Raw genomic sequence first — 27,404 nt, 5'->3', positions numbered from 1 at the left:
GGCGATCATTGTTGGAGTAGAATTAGCCCTGCAGATTTTTCTCATATGCAATAAGCATCTCGTGGACATATCAAAAACACTCGCCTGCTGTCTCACTGTGTCTGTTTCTGCCATCCAGGGACTCACTTTGAATTCTTTTGGACTTCAATACAAATTTAAAAATTACACTAAAGGGGAGCCTGGTGTGTGGAAAAGTGAAGCCAACCGTGTGTCATGATGTGACAAGTTGGAAAGTGGGATTTGGCCTGTCAGTTTTGACACATGAAATAACTCATTCAACCTGTGGAAGTAGGTTCTGGTCAGCTGACACGGAGCTGCTTTTCTTTCAGAGTGTCACATTTAAATTGAGACAAGGCAAAAAAAACCAAACAAATAGTATAACGCAATTATACAATGCAAGAAAAACATAAATTGTGACAAAACAATCACATTTTGTGGCTGCTATTAAATGCAACAGTGGATTCTGCAGCACATGTATAAATTTACAGCCTATTCACGAACTCAAATCAGACTGCCTGCACCTCTGATGGGGGTTTTAATGAAACATTGTCTGTTTGCATTGTTTACACCACCAGTCACGTCCCGACGGGAAACAAAAGCAGGCTGAATAAAGTGCTTCAAATGAAAGACGCGTGAATGTGTGTGTGTGTGTGCGTGTGTGTGTGTCCTGGAACAGTGACAGGAATTAATGGCGGAAGCCTCTGAGGAATTCCAAGTTCATCAGTCGGTGTTCTGTGCAGTCCACTAATCTACCGAGTAAGTCTGTTGAGCTCCAGATTTAACTCGCCGAGTTTCATTTGAAGACCATTAAGATAAGGCTGCTTCGAGCCTCGGTACTGTATGCTAATGTTCTTGGGTGGAGGTCAAAACCTAAGACAGGCTAAGCGTGGTCTGTATAACCTACACATGCATGTGAGTACACACTGAGTGCTGCGTGTCCGTGTCACAAGACGCTTCATGCATGTGCAGCATACGTGTACACGTTTATGCAAATCAGCCCGTGGTGGCACAATAGCGGCGCTGCTTTGCAGTCGTAGCCAATTGCAAATTCTCCTACAAGCTATATTTTATTGTCAGCTCCTATTTGCGCTAAGGCCAGGGGACAAATATGCCCTTTGCAGTCAAAACAAAAGATCCTTCAGAGCCAAAACAAAAGATGCAGAGAAAACCTCAGCTATGAATTAAGGAGTGATCAGCAGAATGCAAATGTCCGGCTGATACGCTGTGCTTAGGCTGCATTTCCATATCAAACAACACGATCAATTCTTTAACCTTGTCTGAATGCTACATTTGTTGTGTGCGTATCTGCGATAGTTCAATCTGATGAAAATTTGACGGGAGCTCAGTGGAAGCGAATCATTTATTAAACACGTGTACGGTTCACAGTTTGTGCGCAGTTGCGTGCGTATTCCTGAATACGTCTACAACGCTTTTGCTATAAATCTTTCATGTGCAGGAGCTATTGTGTCAGTGATCTGTGGGAAAAAACACGTGTAAAAATGTGCAAACAAACTCCAGAGAGTGTGAGTGAGTGTGCGTGAGCAGTATTGACTGCCGCCTTTCAACATAACAAGGTTAGGCACAAAGATGCCACTCCCTCCTCTTCAGCAGCAGTGAGCCGTGCTTTCCCGCTGGGACTCCCCCCTCTTTAATCAAATCAAGCATTTCCAATAGCAATTAATATTAGAGCACGCAAATTGCCCAGGAGAACGGCGTTCCCTCGATGGACTCCCAGGCTTCAGCTCTATCTGTCCTCTCTGTGCCCCCTGTCCTCAGGGGACAGTGGGAGTGGAAGGCTGTCTTGTTAGCTGTGGCCTTCTTTGTAGCTTTGCTTTCACCATAAATAGAAGCTGCACGGTCCCTGCTGTCCACGCCGCCCTTCACTGCTAAAACCTTCATGGGACTCATGCAACAAAACCTGGCACTAACTGGACCTTAGATTCAGGCCATTAAAAAACTGTGCATCCAATATCCAGTTACCATTATATTCACCTCTATGTATTTTTTTTTTAACATTAATAGTCCCTTTACAGTGTGTCCTCACCAGCTCTGTTGAGTTCATAGTTCACATTAGTGAAAAGCACAAAGGCAGAACTGTAAGGCTGTGTGTAAGCAGTACGTGTAAGTACATCACAGCTGTGTCTAAAATGAGCACAGAAACTTTAGATCAAGTTAAATCATCGTTGTGAGCTTTTTATTAAGTGCACCACACTGACAAATATGAGGCCTACTAACAATATTAGCTGTTAGCTGTTAGCTGCAGGTCTGTTAAGAGGTAAGAAAAATCCTTTTCATTGACTTTCATTTCAGACTTTATAAAAAGCTGCTGCACCAATTTATCACATTTTCTCTGCATTATTTTGCATAAGTATAATAATAATAATACATTTTTATTTAAAAGTGCCTTTCAAGGACACTTTACAATACAATAAAACACAAAGTAAACAAAGACAAAATGAAGAACAATAACAATAAAATGGTAAAAATGGTAAATGGCGCATTTGTATAGTGCTTTACTCAGTCCCTAAGGACCCCAAAGCGCTTTACACTACATGCAGTCATCCACACATTCGCACACTGGTGATGGCAGCTATGTTGTAGCCACAGCTGCCCTGGGGCGCACTGACAGAGGCGAGGCTGCCGGACACTGGCGCCACCGGGCCCTCTGACCACCATCAGTAGGCAAACATGGGGTTAGTATCTTGCCCAAGGATATTTGGTATGCAGCCAGGAGGCAGCCTGGGATCGAACCACCGACCTTCTGATTAGTGGCTGACCTGCTCTGCCACCTGAGCTAATATTACAAATAAGTGCATATCATTTTATTATTAGTAGAATTCATTTGATTTTTATTTTTTTGGAACTGATGTAATTGACAAAATGTACTGCCTGGTATACTGAACTGTACGAACTCGGGATCTCGCAAAAGTTTTAGCCGCATTCTTCGGAGGCCGCCAGCTCGAAGCCGACCGGGAGGTCGAGGCACGATGTGCCGGGAAAGCGGTGTTCCTCCCGGCTGTAGTAGGTCTCGACCTCCCGTTAGCTTCGAGCTAGTGGGTGTCAGATCTCCGAAAACGTCGGAGCACTTTTGCAAATATGTGATGTCTTGTAAACCGAGCAGGTATCTGACGTTTACACAACTACATTCACGCCTCAAAATATCTTAAAAGTGTATTTTGTGACCCAGAAAGAGTAATATTACAACTAAGTAGCTGCCGCCATTGTTGGAATTCAACTTTTGCGAGATCTCGATTTTAATTTCATTTACTGTTTAAGATGCCTGGATGGAAATGCACATATTCCAATGTACTGACAGGACGTAAAGAACAGCAGCAGAACCTCAGTGGGAGCTAAACTATCAAGGTAACATGCATAGATGGTAGGATACAGGTAACTTTATGAAACTCTGCAAACTCCTGTATATGACTGCATAGCATTTCTCCAGCTGCTGTGACTTCTCCCAACAGTAAAAATGGATGTTCAGGTTCTTCATGCATCCACTAACATGTTGGTTAAAGGGGAACTGCAGGCTCCTGTGACAGATTCCTGTGGGTTTGTCACTGTAAGCAATGCTTCACTTGGGTGATTGTTTATCAGCCCCTTCAATGGTCCTCATCTATCCCACACATATAACCCGTAGGTGGCCTCATCTGTCTGTTGTTAGTCGTTATAACCACATTCATTAATGAATGTTTCACTCTTCTTAATGAACTTGAATTTCATTCAGCAGGCCAACGTTTTCAACTTTACAGCATATTCGCTTTGTGCCACAAAACACTGATCATTGCTCAAGTAACCAAAGCATTAGACAACAGCCACTTGCAGTCCAGCCACTCTGGACAGCTCTAGTTGTTCCTGCTATTCTGTAGTCAACTTAAAAAGTTTGTCGGTGATACAGAAGAACAGACAAATATTTTCCTAAGCTGAAGTAACAGGCTGTCAGTTTGTTTCAGCAAAGCAAAGTGTACACTTGGATACGCACACACACACACGCGCACACACACACAATGCATGCGCTCATGTAACCCTGAGCTAAAGTAACAGGCTGTCCTCTGCCTGCCCTTCCCTCTCAGACTCTCCTTCTTGGAGCATTATGTCCGTTTCCTGCGGTGCTCGGGTCCTCGTCATTAAGTTCAGTCTTTAATTGAGTATGACGTCACGGGCCTTTGACTCTGACACTATGAGGTGTGTCCAGAGAAATATTTCAGGACATTAAACTGAGTCTGTGTTCATTGTAAGCAGAAGGCATCTACCAGTTGATCCGCGAAACATCCTGGTTACAGCTGTTCACGCTGTTGATTTGAATATCAGCGCTAAAACATTCAGACATTTGAGTTTAAATGTGGAGAACATAGAAACGCACCACTCAGCATTCAGCGAGGATTTCATCAGGAAACACTAACTCTACCCAATCGATGCAGGCCTTATTAGATGACCCTGGTGCAACACTCATCAACATAATAAAGGTGGGACACATTATTCATGAAGTACACAGTAGCTTAAAAAAAAGTTCAAATCCTTTATGCTTAGTTTCAAATTCAAATGTTCACTTTTATGAGGCAGGCAGCTCAGGTGTGTGTGGATGGTTACGTGGATACTCTGGTTACAGCCCTGCACACAAATCACATAAAATCTACAAAAAAAATTACACCTGAATTTATGAATGTATGATGATGGAAATGTGTGTTGCAACATTTGGTCAACATGCCGGCATTGTGAAAAATATTGCTGATGCAGTAATGATGAGTAATATGAACTCGTGAGCTTCAATGTGTCTGTTCGACCCCGTTCTTAGAAGACTGTTGAAAGATGTCTTCTCCTTTGAAATCGCATTAATTTATCTCTGTTAATAGATGATATACCACAGACTTTTAATGTGATTCTTTAATGTAAACCCTTAAAAACAACCTTTCAGTAATTCTGTTGAATCCAGGATCCTTCTCCTTACATACAGTCTTGAATGAACACACCCTCAAAGAGCTCATAGTACCATATTCCTCCAATAGAACATTTTGCTCTCATTCTTGGGGTTTCTACAGTTTCTAAAGGTAGTATGGAAACTTTCATCTATCATTGTCTTCTCCCATGGAACCAGCTTCAAGTTTGGATTTGGGAGACTCATGGCTTTTATGGTGTGTTTAACACTATTGCATGTGATCATCTTCTTCTCTTTCCCCTCAGCCTCCAACAGCTCCAAGTAGATGGGTGCTCCTCCATGAGTATAGTTCTGCTGGAGACATCCTTAAAGGAGAGTTTTTCCTTCCCACTGTTGCCAAGTGATGGCCACAGGGGGTGTCATCTGATTGTTGGAGTTTTGCCTCTAATGTTGTAACATATTGCAAACATTGTAACATATTGCAAACAGCTTTAAGGGGTCTGTTGTTGGGCACTGGTGCTATATAAATGAAAAATTAAATCAAACTGAGTCTGTTTATTTAGCAGTGATAACTCTTTGTGCAACATTACTAACAGTTTTGAAATAATGATTTACATATGAGAATATGAGCAGGAGATATCAAAGTGTTTATGGATTTATTTTAAACAACTAGTTTTGGCTCATATGTTACGAGATTTACTTCTTGTGATGATCATAAATCTGGATTTAAGGCAAGGCAAGTTTATTTGTATAGCACAATTCAACAACAAGGTGATTCAAAGTGCTTTACAGAGACATTAGAAACAAAAACGATTTAAACGATATTAAAACAAGCAAACTAAATAACTAACAAAACAGTATATAAAATCAAAAATCAAAACAGATAAAATCAGTAGTTAAAATGTAAATTTTGAAATTTAAGCTTAAAAGTTTTGATTTGGTGCTTTATTCAAATGCAGCTGAGAACAGGTGAGTCTTCAACCTGGATTTAAATAAACTGAGTGTTTCAGCTGATCTGAGGCTTTCTGGGAGTTTGTTCCAGATATAAGGAGCATAAAAGCTGAATGCAGCTTCTCCGTGTCTGGTTCTGACTCTGGGAACTGATAAAAGACCGGATCCAGATGACCTGAGGGATCTGGAAGGTTCTTACTGGGTCAGGAGGTCACTAAAACTATTTATGCAACATCATAAAGATGATATTTTTACATTAAAACTAAACGCTGATCCACTAAAATGTTTTGGTGTACAATAATAACTGGGAGACTGCTGGTGTAGATGCAATCTGCTGATGGCTTTACAAGGAAAGACGCCTACCTCTGGAGAGTCATGTGACCGTGCACAGCGCACGCTCCATTGCTTAAACAGAGGCTGTTCACTCTTTATTATAGGTTTGGAGCATGAGCAGACTGCACACACGCTGAGAGGTTGTCACATTTACAACAACACATCAGAGGAATTTCCTGGATTCTTTTAAATAAGGACGGTTCAAAGGGGGACTAAGAACAAAGCAGTTGATCCACAGAAAATCAGAACATTTGATCAGAGCTGAAGAATGTGTAGAAACTAAGTGTGGGACATGCTGGCTGAGCAAACCTGTGCTTTCATGTGATGTTATTACATGAAAATTGGCATCAACAGTTACTTTATAGTAAAGACGTATTTATGCAACATCATAAAGATTATATTTTTACATTAATTGTTGATTTTACTGTAATATGAGGCTGTGCCTGACGTAATCTCTTATCTGTTTTCATTGATACCTGCTGTTATGTCCTGATGTCATGGCCTTCCTGCTGCACAAAGAACATGGAGCCAATTTTGCAGTATATTACTGCAGGTGAGAATAGCAACAATTAATAATTTGTAGTCCTGGCTCACACACAGTTGTTGACTTCTCTTTCCATAATTCATGTGTTTACAAAAGCCAAAGGCTCTGCCAGACCTGAACCAACACGTTTCTTCACTGACGAACGGTGAGACATGAGGATAAAAACCCAGGAAATGCTGTTAAAGTGGACTTGAAGATTATTTTGGTTTGAGAAACTTTTTTTTTCTCTTTGCAGCTTTAAATTAGCGTAGTCAGGCAGTTCCACCCTCGTTACACTTTAACATTTTATGTAATCCTCTAGCTATTAACTCTCACCAAAAGCCTCCCCTGGCCTTTCTCGAAGTCCCCTTCACAGTAAATCTGCAGTAATGCCAGCCTGTATTGGCAGCTGTGTCCCGGGGGGGCACTGCAGCGCACTACCTTGAGATGTCAGCAGAGCCAGCCATGTGCTGGAATTGATCTCTTGGTAATCTTCTCTCTCCCCTGGGCACCCCAGCCTCTTCTGGCAAAGAACGATTAAAGAGTGCCTCGACCATCTTCCCTCCTCCTCCGTTCCCAGCCACTTTGTCCGGACCTCCCCTCTCGACTCGTTTGCGATGACACTTTCCTGTGACCTGTCTCTCTTTTGTTAAGGAAGCCTTTGGATATGTGCATCATGTGAACTATGAGTAATGCACTCATCATCGTTGTTATTCAGATGATAGATGCTCCTCGACTCCCGCAGCTCTGATAAGCACTGTGTACTGGCAGCAATGCTGTGGTACAGTCAAACAATCCTTCTTTGTGAGTTTAGCTTTTTGCTGTTGCACCATCATTATCGCCAGCACCACTCCAACCACAGCTATTTTGGGAAGGGCATACATAAGCGTAAGAGAGCCAGTAATAATTACTCCCATCCTTTATGCACAATCGCTCACTTCAGCATCATTATATTCTGCACTGGAACATTAAGGTTACATCCATGCTGAAATTAACATCCTCATCTTTAATGACTCTCTTCCTCATTTATGAGAGTATCCTGCGCTTGACAAACTGGTCTAAATTACCCTCAGCAGAGGAGTGAAGGAGGAGCGCCCGACTTTTTAAGAGTCAAATTACTGTTAAGTTTCTCTCAAGTAAGTTGTGTATATAAATATGGAAAATACTAATCATCTTATTAAAGATGGCTGAGACTTTAAAGTGAACATTCAGACTTATTTAGATTTTCTTACGCTGGGTTTTGTTGCTAATAAGAACATAATTATTATTTTACTTTTTTCACATTTTTATGTTTTCTGAATGTTATTACTGACAGTTATTGATTTTTAACTATTTCAGTTCAGGGCTGCAGGTGCTGGAGCTCATAGCAGTCATAGGGTGACGGGTGGGGTACGCCCTGAACAGGTCGCCAGCCTATCGCTGGGTAAAATAATCCTACTGTCATTTTTAAAAATTCTGGGAGAAAAAAAATTAAGACAGACTTTTGCGAGATCTCGCAAAACAAACTCGGGATCTCGCAAAAGTTTTAGCCGCATTCTTCCCATTAGCTCGAAGCTAACGGGAGGTCGAGACCTACTACAGCCGGGAGGAACACCGCTTTCCCGGCACATCGTGCCTCGACCTCCCGGTCGGCATCGAGCCAGCGTCCGAAGAATGCGGCTAAAACGTTTGCGGGATCTCGCAAAACAAACTCGGGATCTCGCAAAAGTTTTAGCCGCATTCTTCCCATTAGCTTGAAGCTAACGGGAGGTCGAGACGTCGAGACCTACTACAGCCGGGAGGAACACCGCTTTCCCGGCACATCGTGCCTCGACCTCCCGGTCGGCTTTGAACCAGCGTCCGAAGAATGCGGCTAAAACGTTTGCGAGATCTCGCAAAACTTTTGCGAGATCCCGAGTTTGTTTTGCGAGATCTCGCAAAAGTCCGTCTTAATTTTCTTTCTCCCATGTCCCCTGCGGGGCTCCGTAAAATTCATTATATCATCATGTTGCATTTTTTTACATCTTAAAGCCTTTTTTGCTAATATGCCACCATTGCTGTCATGTTACATTGGAAATAATTACAAAGTATTTCACAAGCCCATAAAGAAGCTGAGTAGTGAGTAGTTTTAATGTCTCTGCAGCACTTTGAATCACGTTGAATTGTGCTATGTAAATGGTAAATGGCCTGCATTTGTATAGCTCTTTTCTAGTCCTTAAGGACCCCAAAGCACTTTACACTACATTCAGTCATTCACCCATTCACACACACATTCACACACTGGCGATGGCAGGCTGCATTGTAGCCACAGCCGCCTTGGGGCAATAAACTGGCCTTGCCTTGCCTAGTGCAACATCCCACTTCTTTGCATTGAGAAACTGTTGGGTTGCTTTTGCAGTTTGCTTTGGGTCTTTATCCATTCTCAGTTTTGCAGAATTTACCAAAAGTAAAAAACATCATGACCTCTTTATCTCCTTCTCAATGCTTTTTTCTTGCCATCATTCTTGTACACATTAATCTTGAGTTCTTGAATTCATCTGACAAAAAACTATATAAATAAATATCAATCAGAAGTGTGCAGCTCTTTTAAAGGTTTTTTGATGAAGGCTAATCTGCCCTTGTTCTTGAATGTAATCAGTGGTTTGCACCTTGTTCTGAACTTTTATTTAATCATGCTTCCTTTCATGAAGGTGTCTCTTTATTGTAGACTTTGACATACATTGATACACCTACCTCCAAGTCAAGTGTATTCTTCAGTCATTTAGATGTTGTGAAGTTGTTTTTCTTAAGCACGGAAACAATGCAGCAATCATCCACTTGAGTCGTCTTCTGCCTTTTGATGTTGCTGATCTGATCAGTGCATCCTTCTCTTTAACAATCCCACATGCACAGGGATCTATGTCATGATTAGACTCCAATAAGTCATCATGGAAGAAGAAAATCCCAGAGACAGACTGCAGTCAGAATGACAGAGGTACATTGAGATGTAAAGCTCACAGGATGTAGGCTGACTGGCTCACCGAAGGCGGGGAAGAAAATTATCGGACTATAATAACGATGTCAGTGTTGAAAGTGGTGTAACGAAGAAAAGCAAGCAGATAAGGAAATAAAGATGATGTTTGTTTGTTTTGTTGAATCAACTCCAGGTCTTTATCCTCTTAGTTGGTCATGGAATAAGGAACAGGAAGGAACAGGCCACACCTGGCCATGAAACTACTTTCCAGTCAATTTTAATAATAATAATAATAATAATAATGGATTGGATTTATATAGCGCTTTTCAAGGCACCAATGCCACTATTCATTCACTCTCACATTCACACACTGGTGGAGGCAAGCTACGGTTGTAGCCTCAGCTGCCCTGGGGCAGACTGATAGAAGCGAGGCTGCCATATCGCGCCATCGGCCCCTCACCAGTAGGCGGTAGGTGAAGTGTCTTGCCCAAGGACACAACGACCAGGACAGAGAGCCCGGGGATCGGACCGGTGACCTTCCGGTTACAGATACGCTTCCCAACCCCCTGAGCCACGGTCGCCCCTCAACTTACTTCCAATTACTTTTGAGCCTCTGAATATGGGGAATGTTGAATGCAATGTTTTTGTTAAACCTCTTTAATTAAAGCTGAAAGTCTGCAGATTGGATTCAAAATCCAGCGCGGCGGTGCAGAGAAAAAATTCACTGTCCACATACTTATGGACTGGACTATATAAACACTTCAAAGTGGATCTGTTATGAATCTGAATCTGAATGTAAGGAGACAGTGAGACACATCGGAAATATTAAAGTGTGCTGCACGGGAGTTGGAAATCTCACTTGGATCAAATCCAGCCTAACGAAGTAGAAGCAGCACTTCTTTATCTTCATGGAGGAGGCTTCGTACTGGAGTCGGGTAATGAGCTCAACACTTTTTGGAACATTGTCCTATCGTCCCATGCTGGGATAACTTGGGCAATCAATTATGAAAAAGCTTGTGGCATCCACGCATGCTGATAATTTCATTTAGAATGAATGATTTAAATCCATTAAATCCAAAATGTCTCCGACTCGTGGACGCGGCGAGTATACGGTATGTGTGCAGAAGAAAGAACCAACACGTGGTTGTCTTGTTTTCTTTATAGGTTGATTATTACTTTTGCAAATACATAGTATTTCTTTACAAATATTGTAAGAAAATGAGAACACAGTTAACAGACGTCTTTCCATTTAATAAATATGATTGTAAATGCATAAAACAATTACACACAGCACAGTTGAGGTCGAACAAAAACACTGGAACACCTTACCGTCTGTTCTTATACAAAAGCTGTACAGTAGTAAAACTCTTTTTTTTAAATTGTTATTATTATTTCTCTACAAAAATAATAATCTTGCTAATCCTGCAGGGCGGAGGAGATGGGGAGAAGGAGAAAGAGTAGCTCGGAGTTAGGCTACAACTTGACTTTGCGCACCCTTGGGTCCTGTCACATCACAGCTCACCCTAACCAGCAGGCCAGAGATCCACCTTGTTAACATGGCTGTTCGACCTGTCTGTGAAACTCTCAGGCAGGAGGTGCTGTTATTATGATGGCCTTGCTGATCTTGTCTGGTCAGAGTCATTTCCTGTTTCCTGGAGCTAAGGTTCAGATTAGAGCCCTGCTGTTTCTGATCACAGGCCTTTGGTTCCAGGCTGCTGTACAGTATCTCCCTCAAGCTATGCAAAACCAGAGACAGACAGAGAGATGGATATTAATGCTCTCAAATACGAGCTAAGTAATTCGTAAGTAATCCCAGCACACCTACAGTACATTCTTTACATTGAAACACTAGTAAGATACTCTTTCAGGGGGGCGATGATGCTCATTTTCAGCTCCATAGCTTTAATCTTGGACTCTAGTAGAGTAGCTTTGCATGAGTTGGTGTTAAATAATACTTTTTTACTGGACTGGGTTTACCTTCCATCTGAAACAAGCTGATTTGGCTCTGTCTTTAAGACAACTTCTGATTCTAAAGAGTTGAATGGCAGGGAGATGGGTCTTCTGCACTTACAACCATAGATTTGCACCTGAAATGACCATAATGGGGATATCTGCACTGAGCCAAGATTAGAAATCGTATGAAACTGAGCAGTCTGAGCTTTTAGCTAACAAAGATTACTTATACATGCCCTGACCTCGTTCTTTGAAACCTTGGCCATGTCAGAAATAAGCAAAAACCAAAAAAAAGGGCCCCTTAAAATGTCTTAGTATATTGTAACACTGCATTTACAAAACCCCAATCACCAGTTTGTAAAATTACCCACGTACTCTGTGCACAACTCCATGAACCGAGCTCATGGCTGAGTACAAATTGTGTCCTGCACCAGCAGACAGAACACACCGAGCCACAAAACAGATGAAGATGCAAGCTGATTTGTTTCCCAAATCATGTTTGCATGCAGCTCTGAAATATGAACGCTTCCTCTTGAACAGACCTATGACAACTGAAAATATCACTGGTGTTTGTCTGTGCACTTTTCAGTTTTAAGGGCAGGACACACTGGCTGCATACCAACACAGTCATGGCCCGATGTCTGCATGCATCATTTCCCCGCTAAGTATATGGACTCAAACACTTCAAGTGTGATATGGTGCCAATACGTGTGATGTGCAAATCCAGAGGCACCCAGCAATGCAAAGAAGGGAGGAATATTCAGATCTTCAGACATGTGATAGCAACAACCTGACCATAACCCCGTGTGCTTGAATTACAGCACTGCCTGTAACTCGTCCATTCAACAGCTATAGAGAAAGCTGATGATTACAGCCAATTACCTTCAAGTTTTCTCTGCTAAAAAACTATCAGCACTCGAACACCACTAACCAATTTTGCTCCAGTATCGGAGCACATCAACAAGCTGTGCTGCAAAACTACCTGCTGCTTTTACAATTTGCACAAGTTGGTGACAAAACCCTTGATTCATATCTGTTTGCATGTGTAACCTTAGCACCTCATCACACGAAGAACCCCAGAGTATTGAACAGTCAGACCTTTTCATTTCAACGAGGGCAAATTATCCCGAGTCGAGTAAAAATAGGATGGCACCCTCCCTGCGACTAAGAAAAGCCAGTGCTTTCCTGCTGATTCCACTTTTGGAAAGTCGCTGCGATGACCATCTTTGCCCAGAGGTCGAACAAGAAACACTCACAACCCTTGGGGAGCCATTGGCGACCTGCAAATAATTGTTTTTGGAAAATATTAGTGCCTCAGTCAACAGCGTGGAGATTTGGACCAAAATTGGAATCATCCAATCGTTAGCTGTTCATCAGTTTCTCAAGTCGCTCAATTTACAGTCAAATGAAACGATGCTGCACAGTTTACATCTCATAACTCTGTGAATTTCGGCACATTTGCAGGAAAGATGATGCAACAGAACAGAAGCAACTTCCTCTGTGCTGTATTTCTCCATCCCGCCAAAATAAAAAAGAGAAAAGAACATCTTAAAAAGTTGCCTCGGAAGATATGAAAGGCATCAATCAGGCATTTACATCTGTCAGATTTCACACACACAGAGCACCAGAGGGCTTGACAGTCCTCTGAGGCTAACCATCCATGTAGCCTGCTAGCATCTGCGCTCTACTTCTCCTGCTCCTACAGCATGAAATAATGAGCTGGGATGAAGATGGGTGCTACTTGAGAGCAGGTTGGGATATTACCCTAAATGTGTAACCAACCTTACCCAGCCTTGAGCTTGACAAGCCACATTAGGTATTCAAGAAGTCAACCTCTTCTTATTCTGTCCAATAGAACGCTCTTAATGCGTCGTGTCCGCTAAAAGCCGTCTTCAATCTCTCTCAACCTGTCTCTGTCTGTCTCTCTCGTTCTCACTGCCATGCTCTTCGGATTCTCCCACAAAGTAGCTGCATCCCTAAGAGCCACCTTAAATCTGAGCCGCGATAAGTTGTTCTCTGCATCTTGTAGTACCTCCCAGACTGTGGAATGATCTTTCTTTGCGGGATCGTTGCCAGGTCATCATCCGTTGTATCTTGTAAAGGTCTAAAAGGTCCGGTGATATTTGGAGGTCACCCGCAGATTGATGGCGCCTCAGCCATCACGTGATATTCTGAAGCACAAAACATTTTACAAACTGGCGTGTATCATAAATAGTACCAGAAGCATTAGATTAACAGCAAGGTTTAAATTAATCCAGAGATCCACACCCTGTTGTTGTTCGGTTGTTAATAAATTAAAATTGGGAAACAAAAATGAACACTTTTGTAGAAAATGTGTATTGTGCCATAAATCAGCTTTCTGAGAGACAATGGACCAAAAGCTTTGAGGTGCCCTATTCATATTTTATAACAGTATCTCTTTTTAGTATGACATTTGTTATTAAAATACACAAATTATTTCTAACATAGACATTCATGATTTACAAAATAAATGTGTAATTCACTTCAATAACATACTTCATGTATATTCATGAATAAATAATACACTACTGCTGTTAACTTCATAGAACAGCAAACCAATCTCAGACATGTAACCAAAACACTGCTCGCCACACATTCTCTCCTCTTCGGTTCACGCCGCCGATCCTTCTTCCGTTATGGATGCGACTCGTATAAATAAACGGGACTTTTTTTCTAAATATTTAATTTATCGGAGACGTGAGTTAAAATAAATTGAAAACCTGTACACAGTTTCTTCTGGTTTGAACGGAGCACAGTATGTGTAAGCGGGGTCCAACATGCACAGGTATAAAGCTCAAAACCATTGTGTCCCAAATGGTAAAAAATATCCATGACAGAGCTGGAACGGTAATCCAGTCCAGAGTTTAGACGATGTACGTGGGGAGTTCTGTGGAAAATTTCACATGTACATGAGGTTTCATACATCCTGGTGGAGAAAAGAAAGAAACGTGTCAGTGCTTATTCAGTGCTAGCTGATTACACGAACGACAGTATCGATCATTAAATACTGTAAATATATGTTAGGAACAGTCTGGACATCTAAGAGACTTTTATTTTGAAAACTTCATGAATTAAAGTCCTGCATTTGAGCTCCTTTCCCTTGTTTATTGGTCCCCACCAAACACCTGAGGCCTCTTTTACCAAAGCAGTGCTGGTACTTCAGATATGGACGGGAAAAAATACAGCCTAAAAACTACAGAGAAAACCCCGATGTTTAGATGGGATGATCTGATATCGTTGTGTTGGTGTTGTTCCCAGATCATCATGAAAATGTTGTTCCAGGTTCAACATTGCAAGTGACCAATCACATTATTGTGACGTTATTCTTTTGCACACCAACCCATTCGTGCATTTATGAAATTCCAATGTTGCAAGGACAATATCAATTCTGCTTAGCGTTTATTAACCCTTTAAAACCGATCGGAGTGGGCACGCTCTGTTTTGCTTAACTATTTTTAAATCCCGGTAGCTCTGCAACCACGTGAGCTAGCGCAATAATTTTTTTTGCATATGAAACCGGAGGAGTTGTACTTACATCTTATGCCATCAGCTTGTCCTCGGTCACAGTTTCCTTCCACATATAGTTTTGCAAAAACTGCATAAAAAGCACTTGCAGCAACAAAAACATAATATTCCAGAAACTCGCTTTGCCGATCCGATCAGCTGTTCATAACACTTCCTATGTTGGAATAGACGTCAGCGCGAACTTTCGCATGTCCGCCATGACCTGCCCGAAACCGGAAGTGACGTCATTTCCTGGAAATGTAGTTTTTTACCATCAGGGCCTCATGAGCCTATACTGGTGTTTTTAAAAGTTATCTTTGACTTTATGACTTTCTGTGTTGTTTCTGGGATGCTTAGGACTCATATTGCACTGCTGGAAATAGTTTATTTTGTAGCATATGCTGCTTTTTTGCAAATTTGCACTATAATATTTATTTTCGTTTATCCTGCAGTATATAAAAATTGGTGTATTTCAAAAATAAAACTGTGAAGACACTCAAAATAAATTTCCTGTGGTGGGAAACTATTTTGTGCAACTTTTTTGTATTTACAGTTTTGAGGGATAAGCCTCTTAAATTTCTCTAACTAGAAATATATGTTAAAAAAACAAAAACAATTTTCAATTTTTTTGTAGTTTATTGCACTTTTTTGCAATTTATGTAATTACTATGCACTTAATGCAGACATATTATTAAAATCTGGGATATAATGGTTGTATTGATGTATATCAACTTGAAATGCTCCCAAAAATGGCTCCACAGCATGTAAACATATAATATAAGCTCTGGTGGACTTGGTTCTATGGTAGGTCTTAAAGGGTTAAAGGGTTAGGGTTAGGGTCCGTTGATCGGCGGACAAAGGCGGTTTCTCGCAGCTTAAGTACAGTTTTTTGTTTTACTCCGGTTTTTCCCGAAGTCGCAAAAGTATGACATCACAACATTCTGATTGGTCACTTGCAATGTTGATCCTGGAACAACCTTTAGTATGATGATCTGGGAACAACACCAACACGAGGATATCAGATCGTGCGTTTAGATGACCCCGTTTTAGCAGGCACTTGGCATCAGTGGGGAAGAAAAACTCCCTTTTAACAGGAAGTAAGCTCTGGCAGAACCAGTCATCTGCTGCGACCGGTTGGGGAAGGAAACAGGACAAAAGATGCATTTAAATGCAAAGTTTAATTGACATTAGGCGGGGAATCAAAGCCTTTCACATTATAGTCGTTTTACGTGACAATCTCACCTGCCCAGGTGTCAGTTAGACATCACGAGGTCAGACAATATATGATTTTAAACAGCAATGAATGAGCCTACAACATAACAAGAAGCTCTTTAAATGCGCGAGTGAGATGACGTGCAGCTACACAACAACAGAGCAGAAGCTCGCTAACACTAACTGACATACACAACTCATCACACCATTATGCAAACAATGAATTTATTCACATCTATTTCGCTATTAATTTTGTCAAATGTGGACACTTTAAACTTCAAATATACCACAAACATTCAGAGGAAAAACTACATCTCCCACCCCAAAGACAGGCTTGTTACGTGTTAGCATGTTAGACAAGCAAATGTTGACTCAGGATGTACATATGGGTGACAAACTGGAAGAAAAGCTGAATGAATGAGACATGAAATGAATAATGAATTAAAAAATTGGTATGAATCATCTTATAGTCTCCATATCACCAAACTCGGCCGGGCCGATGCATTTTCTTGACGAGTGTAATAAATTTCAAGCTGCATCTTCAAATTAAAGCTGCTATTTAAGTAAAGTAGAGCGGAACAGTTATAGATGTTCCTGAGCCACTTGTTTTTTTTCTTTCATTTGCCACCCATCAATATTCTGAGGTGATTAAAGAGGGACATGAAAAGAGAGAAAAATGTGTTAATTGTACCACTGAGAGGCAATTCCACTGTTTGTCATACTCATTTTCACTTAGTTGTCCTGCTGACTGGACCATTTCACTGAGAAACACATAACAAAACGCACAGTACAGTCACGAAACAACACGTGAACACGATGGTGTGAAATAAACGACAAAAAATACTGAAACTGATGTTTACCGATGGGCCGCGAGTTCAACTCTGTGTCCAGAATCTCCAAAGAATGCACCAAGTCCCGCTGAGAGCTGGGCGTGGCCACCGTTGGATTCGCTGGACTCATTTCTTGTTCTTTTTCGTTCTGCATCTGCGCATAGACGTTGAGGCCTGGGATCTTCCTTGAGGAAAGATTTACAGTGAGGCAGAGGAATAAAGAGCACGGCCTAAACTAAAACAGTGGCAGCAGTTTGCAGCGGTGCTGTTTCGATCGTTCGCGTCTGCGCTTCTATTTATTTCGAGCCATCTGGCGATGTTTGCGTGCGAATCGGCAGGAACGTTAGAAATAAATGTGTAAATGTGAAGTTTGATTCTGTCTCTGCTTGCCTCACCGTGACTCTTTACATCATTTTCCCTTGGAACTGCTTCTTGGCGTGGAGACATAATTTAACATTTGAGAAAGGTCAACTGCCAGTGTTCAAAGGGCTTAATATTGATAGCAGCTGAAGACTAACTGACATTTCTTTTGTAAAGACTGACCTGATAAAAGAATTTCTGCAGGTGTGTGTGTGTGTGAGGGGAAAAGCCAATTCTCCACCCAGGAGCACTGGGTACGGCGGGGTAGACATTTGACAGGCACCTATCAACCTTCTCTTAGCCCCGCCGACAGCTTTTGTTTACCGAGCTGTCAGGATGGCTCGACAACTCCCTATCGCGCACAATGTGACAACTATATAGACGTGAACACTTTACCTCTTGAATTTGTAGATGACAAATACAGCTAAACCCACAACCACTACTGATAGCAGCATTAGCATGGCAGAGCCACTGTGGTTCTCGCTGGTGTCCACTAGGGGCGCTGCAGAGAAAGGGGAGACAGGAACCCCCAGAGCGTAAACATCACATCAACGACACCACCCGTATTTCCACCCAGCTGAATCATGCAATGAGCAGTCTACACACATGAAGCCTATGTGAATCAAAGATGAATCATTTTAATATACAGTAGTATGGACTTCTCTTACTCTTTATCTTATTAGACCCTTTAGGACAGTAGCAGCATCCCCAATAGGAAGAGGCACACATACTTGTAACGATGTTCACTCTCTGAATGTCTCTGTGTAGCTACATGGTGGGAGCCAATCAGACACAGAGTTGGGGTTGTTAGTTAAGTAATAAAATACACCTGACTGACTGCTGTTTCTATGTTTTGTCCCGCTTGCTACACAAGGTACAAAGGCCGTTCTGGGCTGCTGTGAATGCACACACATGCAGGGGGGGTTTGTTACCTGCAGATAAGTGCGCTGCATACACGGTGACTTGGACCCCGGGCCGCAACGTGAACTGGACGAGATTTTGATTCAGCGCGCTGAGCAAAAGCTCGGAAAGCTGTTGAGACAAAGATGGAGAGAGGGGAGCTTCAAATCCCTTTGTTGCAATTTAAATAAATAAAAAAGGGAAAATGTTACAAGTCAAAAAGAAGGTAAAGTCAAGTTCATCACACTACGGTCTCATCTATCTTTGGTATTGACTCGTCATTTATTATCTGTGTTTTGACATTTAAGAGCAAATGTGGTCAAAGTCACGATCAGTCCTTTGATGCCAGGTTGAATAATTGAGTCCAAAACTCGCTTGCCTTTGACAGCATTTCTAAAAGTTTCAGAGTCTGCTCAGTGAGTTTGTAAATGATAGGAAAAAACAGCCAAAGTGCATTATGAAAGACGAGTTATCTTAATATACTGACGGGGGTCAGGACAAGATATATCTATATATATATATATATATATATATATATATATATATATATGTATATATATATATATACATACATGCATATATATATATATGTATGTATATGTATATATACACATACATGCATATATACATATATATATATATATATATATATATATATATATATATATATATATATATATATATATATACACATACATGCATATATACATATATATATATATATATATATATATATATATATATATATATATATATATATATATATATGCATATACATATACATATATATATATTTGTTTTACTTAAAAGCCTAAAATGATTTGTTACGAGCAGCAACCTCCGCAGCTGAAAAAGGAAGCCAAAGTGAAGAGCCCATGACTGCAGTTCCTCGAATGACCACTTGAGGCTGGCGCTGAAATCGAATCTGATGTCAAAATACCCGACTCAAAAGCAGAAATATCCTGTCTTCCTTCTCTCCGCCCAACTGGTTGCAGCAGATGGCCCCGCCCCTCCCTGAGCCTGGTTCTGCCGGAGGTTTCTTCCTGTTAAAAGGGAGTTTTTCCTTCCCACTGTCGCCAGTGGGTTTTTTTTCTCTGTATGTATTATTGTAGGGTCTACCTTACAATATAAAGTGCCTTGAGGTGACTATTGTTATGATTTGGCGCTGTGTAAATAAAATTGAATTGACATTGGCAGCCTTTGTAAAATAAATAGCAATAAATGCATGACGGCGTAATGGATAAGATAACACGTATAGCAGGTGAACGCTAAAGAGGCTAATTTTATTCACTGAATAGGATAACCTTTGTGGTGTGGAGGCCTCGTGAAGCATTTTGAGTGAAATTTATGGGGCAGAAATAAAAAGGTGGTGTAGTTCAGCAGCTGGGTGATAATTATCTGTGGTTTTGTCCATTTGAGAGACACTTTGTGATCGATGTTTGATTTATTTCCACCATAAAAATACTGACTAATGCAACTTTAGGTTGCCGGTGAAAGACAAATGGAAGCGGTTACATGCGCACCTGACCTGAAGTAGGCTATCACTGCATGCAAATTACCACCAAACTGAATATACTTTAAATACCAAACTTTCTAAATGTAATGCTTTTTGCAAGGCTGCTGCATTATTTGTAAGCACCCATGACCCGAAGAAACCCCATCCGAGCTTTCTTCTGTTTATGTAAGAGCCTTTGTCTGTGGGACCTTTCCAGTGTAATGCATAATGCATACCAAGCAGTCTCACTTGATCTCTGCTTTCCAGACAGGCGAGTAACCTTCTGCATTGAGAACATCTGACTCTGATACAAATTGAGCAGATTATCACGACCCAAAGGTAAACTATAGCAAGCAGGAGGAAATCTTACTTTCCTCACACAGATCTTTTCATTTCCATGAATCTCTGTCTCAGGGCTCCAATTCTCAGTCAAATGAGCCTCTTTATAAATGACATTTCACTATCATTAATCTGTTTTTCCTCATTTATGAAATCAGCATATATACTGCTGCATTACTCTGCAGAGCAAAACTAAACAAAGTTCCCCGTTTTCTCCCTGCAGCAGCCTTTTCCCTCTGTAGAGGCTTCATCTATCTTATCTGCCTCATTTGCCAAATTAATTGTGATATGAGTAATTTCTGTAGTCCTTCATCCTCGCCTTTATACTTCTTAGCTGTTTAAATTTAGACTATGCTTTGACTAATTACTTTTTCCCACTGTATACCAGGGTCAGTAAATCTATTATACATTCTAATAAGCGGAGCTTGCGCTACACTTTAAAGATGCCAACCTTGAATGAAGATTTATCACCGGCTGGTAGGGCAGAGGAACTTTCCAGGCAATCAACCAGGTGTGAGCGGGGAAGGAAGAGGAAAATCAAATTGATTCTCTTCCCAGCTTCCTTCTCTGTGCCCGTTGAGTGCTTCCCACAGAGAGCACGGCCAACATTATCAGTAATTATCTAATACGTGAAGCTGAGGGCTATTTGAGCTCATGTTGATATGCTGGTGATTTAGTGACTGATGGATCACAAAAATGTTCCTTGTGTGACCTTTTAGGCTCTTACGAGATGCTGCCACCCTCTAGTGCTCCCCCCTGCACCCCACAGGATGTGACTTAAGTAAGCCTAAAAGTCATTCCCCCCGATAACTTGTTAATACTTGTCAGGCTTTTTGATGAATCTATTGCAAAGATATTCCTCGGGCGTTTTCCAAAATTAGACTTTTGGAGAAGAAAAAACTGGACATGCTTGAGTAGGTTAATACTGACATCTGCTGGAGGAAAGAGCAATTACAGGAGAAGAAAAATTCCTCTATGAGTCATAAAGCAGAAACGGGGAACAATGCTTCAAACTTGGTATAGTTCGAGTGAGGATAACAAGGTGAAATCCATCCACCTACGCTGTGGAGACGGGGAAAAGCAGCGAGTCTGGAGGACATGCATCAGGTCAGAAAGCAGGTGTTGTTGCCTCACCTGATCTAAATGAGCTGAGCTCTTCTCTGGTTTCCCCTCAGTTATCTGTTTGTCAGGCAGGAGGAAAAACTCTGCTGCTGTGGGTAAACCTGGGAGGACAGTGACCAGGAGCTGATCCTCTCTCACGCCTGTAGCCTGGAGGAGGACAGTAGAGTGGATAGGGTCAGACTGAACTGCAGCAGTCAGCTCACAGAAATGAAACAAAAAAGCTCTGACAGTCAACGTTCGCTCACATATTTTTGGTCCTTCGTCGACCAGAATTTAGTTGGATTCAGGCTGCAACCATTTATGATTCGAGCTTAAACATTTACTGCAGTCTGAGGTTTTACTCACATGAGAAGATCACTAAGATCAGTGTTACGTCTCCAGCAAGAACAGAATGGGAAAACAACAAAGGAAGGAGGACTAAAGGAAACTACGTTTCCAAAACATCAAACTATTGCAAAACATGAACACAAAGGTAACAAATTCCATCCATCCATCCGTGTTCTTCCACTTATCCAATTCAGAGTCACAGGAGGAAACAAACTGATTAAAAAAAGTGATTATGACATTTTTAATCATAATTTTAAATGTGCCACACAGTACATTTGATTAGTCTGCTACTCCTGAACCCGACTGGAGTCCAAGCTGCATTTAACTTCAGCCCTGCTGTGAACAGTGCTGCGTCAGCCGCCATCTGCTGGATTAAATGTGCATTGCAGTCCAAAACTTGGCTTTGAATATCATTTTCAAAGTGCTGTTTATGAGCGATGAGCAGCTTTGCAGAAGAAAGTTTACAGAAAATTAAAGCATAAAATTACAATTCCACGATTACATCAAAAATTATAATTTCCTGTATCAAAGAAATTACAATTGATTAATTATAGCAACTTTATTAGTTTTTTAAATAAAAACAGGGCTAAAATAAATGAATCACAGATGATTTAATAAGGTCTCCTTTAAATGTCCTAACTGTTACTGTGTTCATTTAAAGGTGCTGGACGCGTGTCCGTGATTGTATTCCATCCTGCAGTAAACTCACCGCAGTGGGAAACAGACAGTTTTGATGCCATATTGGAAAATATTTTGTTTAAAAAATTAAGCAGTTTGTGTTTTTTTGCTGTCATGATGATGGCTGGATTATTGACGTGTTCGAGTGAACATTATTTTTATTGAAAAGCACATATTAAGCATACTTGTTATTAACCTCTGTCTCTCTTCCACAGCATGTCTTTATCCTGTCTTCCTTCTCTCACCCCAACCAATCACAGCAGATGGCCCCGCCCCTCCCTGAGCCTGGTTCTGCTGGAGGTTTCTTCCTGTTAAAAGGGAGTTTTTTCTTCCCACTGTCACCAAAGTGCTGCTCAGAGGGGGTCATATGATTGTTGGGTTTTCCCAACACGTTCTCACTCCCAAAGCGTCACATTTTACGCTAGGTGACAAATCGTCAACATATTACGTTTTCGGCTACCCACCACGTTCCTAAATGACGACCTCGGAAAAATGAGGAAATATGAGAACCGTATGGACTCAATCTACACATGTTTGCTCTTTTTCTTCAAATTGCTTAGAAACACGCTATTTAACATCATTAAAGTCCTGGTTAAGATCAGGAAAAAGGTTATGGTTAGGGCTAGGGATAAGGTTAGGTTTAGGGCTGGAATACAGGGCTGGAACGTCTATTACCGCGGGAGCGTCATTGCACTGGATTTCGGCCATAACCCGCCGCGTACCATAAGAACACCAAAGGTGTCCTTTTGCGTTCCTCAGGAACGCCGCGGGACGTGACAAAACGTCGGCATGTTACGCCTCGGGAGTGAGAACGGGCTGGTTTTCCTCTGTATGTAGTATTGTAGGGTCTACCTTACAATATAAAGCGCCTTGTTGTTGTGATTTGGCGCTGTATAAATAAAATTGAAATGAATTATAATATGGTAGAGCAAAAATATATATTTTTCTAAATAGATAGTATTTTTTTTTCATGTGACAGTCTTGAAAGATCCAAACAGCGTGGCCCGGCGTTAAGAAAATATAACCGCGCCGCAGGTTTTACATTTTAGGCTTTTCTTAATTCAATTCAATTCAATTCAATTCAATTTTATTTATATAGCGCCAAATCACAACAAAAGTCGCCTCAAGGCGCTTCATAGATACAGAGAAAAACCCAACAATCATATGACCCCCTATGAGCAGCACTTTGGCGACATCTTACACTGATGCTTTATTTTTCGGCCGGCTCGTACAGACTCGTATGTAATTTGGAAAGAGGGACGTCAGAGTTCACCTTTGAGAGAAGTTTTTCATCTCGAGCATGAATGAAATCTTAAAGGTCAGGATTTGGTTTTCAACCAATGGCAGCCCTTCACTTGGAGCTCACTTTCAGATCGCCGCTTAAAGAAAGTCAAACTGATGAGCTGGGTTGGGACTGGTGTAATAAAAAAACATGAATTTCTGGATGCCTTATTGATTCCAGTTGAGGCTGCCAGCTTTCCCTTGTTGGGTTTTCCTCCCGACCCGTCGTGTTTTTGTCTGAAAGTTGTTGTTTTTTCGGCATGCGTTCTGGCCTCCGGGCTGCGGATGTCATGGAAAAAAAAGATGTCAATAGCGAACTGACGTGTTCAGTGAAGACTGAAGACAGGCTGTGTATTTTTAGCATCCGTTTTGATTTGCAAGATCAAAACGTGTGAAAATATGATGGAAAGCTCAGATTGCTTCCTTCTCTGCTTCCTCTATCGACACTCTGAGGATGCTGGAAGAAATAGCGGCAAGTTAATGAGGCGAACTCTGTAGCTAACATGTCATGTGTGGGTTTGAATCATGTCGTCCGTTTGACGGATTGCAAAGCACTCGTCTCCGAGCGCTCCTTCAGGTCAGAGCAGAACACGCATTAGACCCGCACTGACGTTTATTCTTCTGTACACAACCTCGTTACTGTACAGCCCTGAACTCCGAGGCTCCGCGAGCAGCAGCAATCAGCCAGCTCTTAAACTATCTTTTTCCCCTCTTCTCCCTCTTGCCTTGTCATTTATCATCATAAAAGTCAGATTCATGTCTCCGAGCCTCGGGGAGGTCACGCAGCACTCAGAGGTCCAGCTGAGCGCTCACAGTATTTACCAAAGGAAGCCGACGGTTGCCACAAAAGAGCCAGAGAGAAGTTTACCTGGATCAGAGAGTTCTTAATGACTCGGCTCACATCCAGTCTCCATTCTGCAATATCGGGGTTGTGCTCATCCAGGTTTGATGAAAAGGCGAGCAGATGAGATCGGAAATATTCTGCAGGAAGAAAAGTAAATGTGTGAGGGGAGCTTATGACTTTCATCTGTCATTAAATGCAAAGTTCGCTTTTAAGATTCAGATCATGTTCGTCTGCTTTTTTCCTTTTTACTAAATTCTGGGTTTATTTTCAGGTTCGGCCTCCATTCAGATCTTACAAGGGGAGAAAAAGCTGCAGTATGACAACATAGATGATAGAGCGCTGTCCTTCTGTAGCAGCTCAGTCATTTTTTTAGCTGCTGATGTTCTTAATAAAGTATTCATCATGCTTTGTGTTGTAGTTGTTAAGAAAAAGGATTGATAAATACCGTTAATGATCACGTGTAGTAACTTTAAAAGATAAATCTTGGGAGTTCAAAGGTAATGTATGCATCAAATTTCTGCCAATCAATCCAAGTCCAGTATCAGTGGCAGCAGCTCAGAAGGTTATTCTAGACATCAGTTCCTAAGCCACGTTTCCAGGTTCCTCCTAGCAGGTCCTGAGGCACTTCAATGTAAGATGAGCCATGCAATCTCTCCTAAGACACTCCCGGGCCTCTCCTCCAAACTGGGTGAAAACCTCCAAGAGGATGTAGCCAGAAGGCATCCTGATTAGAAACCTCAGGTAGCTTCAGTGTGAAGGAGCAGCAGCTCTGCTCTAAACTCCTCCAAGCTCGTATCGCTTATTTTGTAACACAGTTCGTAATGATTTCTAGTGTTTACTGAGCCAATAAAAGCATATTTCCAATTAAAGTGTCATGATCCTGGGTCTTTTGTTTGAGTTTATTTTGATATTCATGGTCTATTTTCAAGTTCATTAGATTATTTAAGTTCATTTGTTTATTTAGATTCCCCTTGTGTCTTCTACCTCTGTGTTTTAGTCTCCTTTTGCCTTTGCTGCGTGTCTTATGTCGTCAAGGTTATATTCAGACTCACCACTGTGAGTTATACTCTCAGGTAGGACGGCCTGCTTTGGTAAGTCGGAGGAACTCTCATTTATACAGTTTTATATATAAGGTGATACTTGGGTTGCTGCCTTCTTATCTATGTTCCCTGCTTGTAATGAAACATGCTGGTCGGTATTCTCTTCATCCGCATGGCTACTTGTTGCTTTCTGTTCCATTTGCCCGAACTGAACTTGGTAAAAGAGCTTTTGTCCATTTAGCACCCTCGGCTTGGAACAAACTACAGAAGGAAAATGACTGAATTCATTTCATTAAGTGCTTTTAAATCTAAACTACGAATCCTTGAAGCCAAGTCCATAATATGCAACTGTTTCAATTAGATTGATTGTCATTTTAACTGACTTTTTTATTTTTATTTGAATTTTATTGAATTTTATTTTATTTTATTTGTATTCTTTCACTTATTGTTGCCTGTGTTTGAGTAATTTCTGTAACTGTGAGACATCTGCTGCTGCCTATCTTGGCCAGGTCTCCCTTGAAAAAGAGGTTTTTAATCTCAATGGGATCTTCCTGGTTAAATAAAGGTTAATAAATAATTGTCTTGTCTGTGTCTCATGTTCCTGTTTTATTTTGAAGGTCTGTGTCCTATGTCAGCGTAGTCAACTTTGCTTCCTTTGTCTCATTATGTCAGATTAGTGTCAGCTGTTCCTCCATGTGTTCCCACTTCCCCTAATCACCTCCTGTGTATTTAAGTCCTCTGTTTTCAGCGTGTCGCTGTCAGGTCGTCTGTGTTCATGCCATGTTTTCCACGCCATGTTTCATGTCTAGGTTTTTCTTGTTGTTTATTTAGTTCTCCCAGTTTAGGTTGATGTTAATTTACTTCAGTTTGCCATTCAAGTTCTGTTCCCTGTTCCTTGGAGTCTGCGTTTTGGGTCCTTTTTTCTATTCATACAGTCTGCCTCCCCCAGACTGTGACATAAAGCTTAAATGGTGAATAACTGGGAAAACGAACGGGAATTTGTCTCCGAGACATTCATCGTCAGTTATGCATCATGTCGAGTTAGAGGACGCAAAAGAGAAATTTAAAGGCGAATATGAACACGTGGACGTTCATGTTTGGACTCGAGATTTTAAAGCTTTAATGTTAACATTTTGGACGACATCATTATTGCGTTTTGGAGCCACATGTGAACAAAAGGAACGCTACAGCTGTCATTTATATACTATTTCTGTTATAGCTTAGCAAAGGAAAAGTTTTAGCATATGGTTAAAAATGACCTCTAAGTCTGGAGAATGGCAGATTAGTTTTAAAACATTAAGTAGAAGAATGACATCTAAGAAGTACAACATCATCAAAGGGAAGCAGCGTTATTATTCTACTGTGGAGACCAAACTTATCAGCCTGTTTGCAGAGCAACAGATTCCCAGTGGACACTGAGTGAGAAATTCGGCTCACCGTGCACAGCGATGGTTTTTCTGTCCTGCAGAATAGTATTCCCTGCAGACACCTGCACGGTGACTGTATTGATGCCTTCCCGGGAGAATGTGTACGCCACGCTTCCCTCTAGGGTGATTACTGGCTGCTGGGGGAGCGAGAGAGAGAGGAAGATGGGGAGTCAGATTGTACGTGCTCCCGTGAGAGACCCTTATCAACGGCTGGTTAACATCACACACTGCTGTTATTTACACTACAGAGGTGTCAGGCTGTTGGCTGACTCACAAAAACACACACAGACACACACGCAGGATGACACACAGCTTTGCTGAAGTCTGTGCTGTGCTGAGGCCTACAGGGAGTTTCCTGTGTGACACCAGCAGCTCCTTACTGTCATTACTCACGTCTCCATTTGTTCTTCAGATAGCTTTAAGATGCTAATGCTGCCACTGTTTATTACCAAGTGA

At 41.3% G+C, this 27,404-nt stretch overlaps 1 protein-coding gene across 6 annotated transcripts in view; it reads right to left on the bottom strand.

Annotated features, from left to right (window-relative positions):
- Positions 1-10,765: 10,765 nt before the first annotated feature.
- The window catches only part of sorcs1 (sortilin-related VPS10 domain containing receptor 1), a 219,248-nt gene continuing 202,609 nt past the window's right edge, over positions 10,766-27,404 (bottom strand). Inside the window, exons 21-28 of one of the 6 annotated variants that reach the window (XM_087842206.1) lie at positions 26,959-27,085; positions 24,506-24,618; positions 21,364-21,498; positions 18,428-18,527; positions 17,892-17,997; positions 17,166-17,320; positions 16,997-17,066; positions 10,766-14,515 (exon numbers count right to left, since the gene is read on the bottom strand). In XM_087842206.1, the coding sequence (XP_087698332.1) occupies positions 17,038-17,066; positions 17,166-17,320; positions 17,892-17,997; positions 18,428-18,527; positions 21,364-21,498; positions 24,506-24,618; positions 26,959-27,085 (765 nt within the window). In that variant the 3' untranslated portion in view covers positions 10,766-14,515; positions 16,997-17,037. Of the gene's footprint in view, positions 14,516-16,996; positions 17,067-17,165; positions 17,321-17,887; positions 17,998-18,163; positions 18,264-18,427; positions 18,528-21,363; positions 21,499-24,505; positions 24,619-26,958; positions 27,086-27,404 lie in introns of those variants that run through there. The other 5 variants (XM_087842204.1, XM_087842205.1, XM_087842207.1 and 2 more) reach the window with 5 other exon arrangements.

The sequence above is a fragment of the Neolamprologus brichardi genome, chromosome 6 (assembly GCF_056152115.1).
Source record: "Neolamprologus brichardi isolate AB-2024 chromosome 6, ASM5615211v1, whole genome shotgun sequence".
Lineage (NCBI taxonomy): Eukaryota > Metazoa > Chordata > Actinopteri > Cichliformes > Cichlidae > Neolamprologus > Neolamprologus brichardi.
The sequence above is the reverse complement of the archived record's forward strand: the minus strand, read 5'-3'. Positions and strand labels throughout refer to the sequence as shown.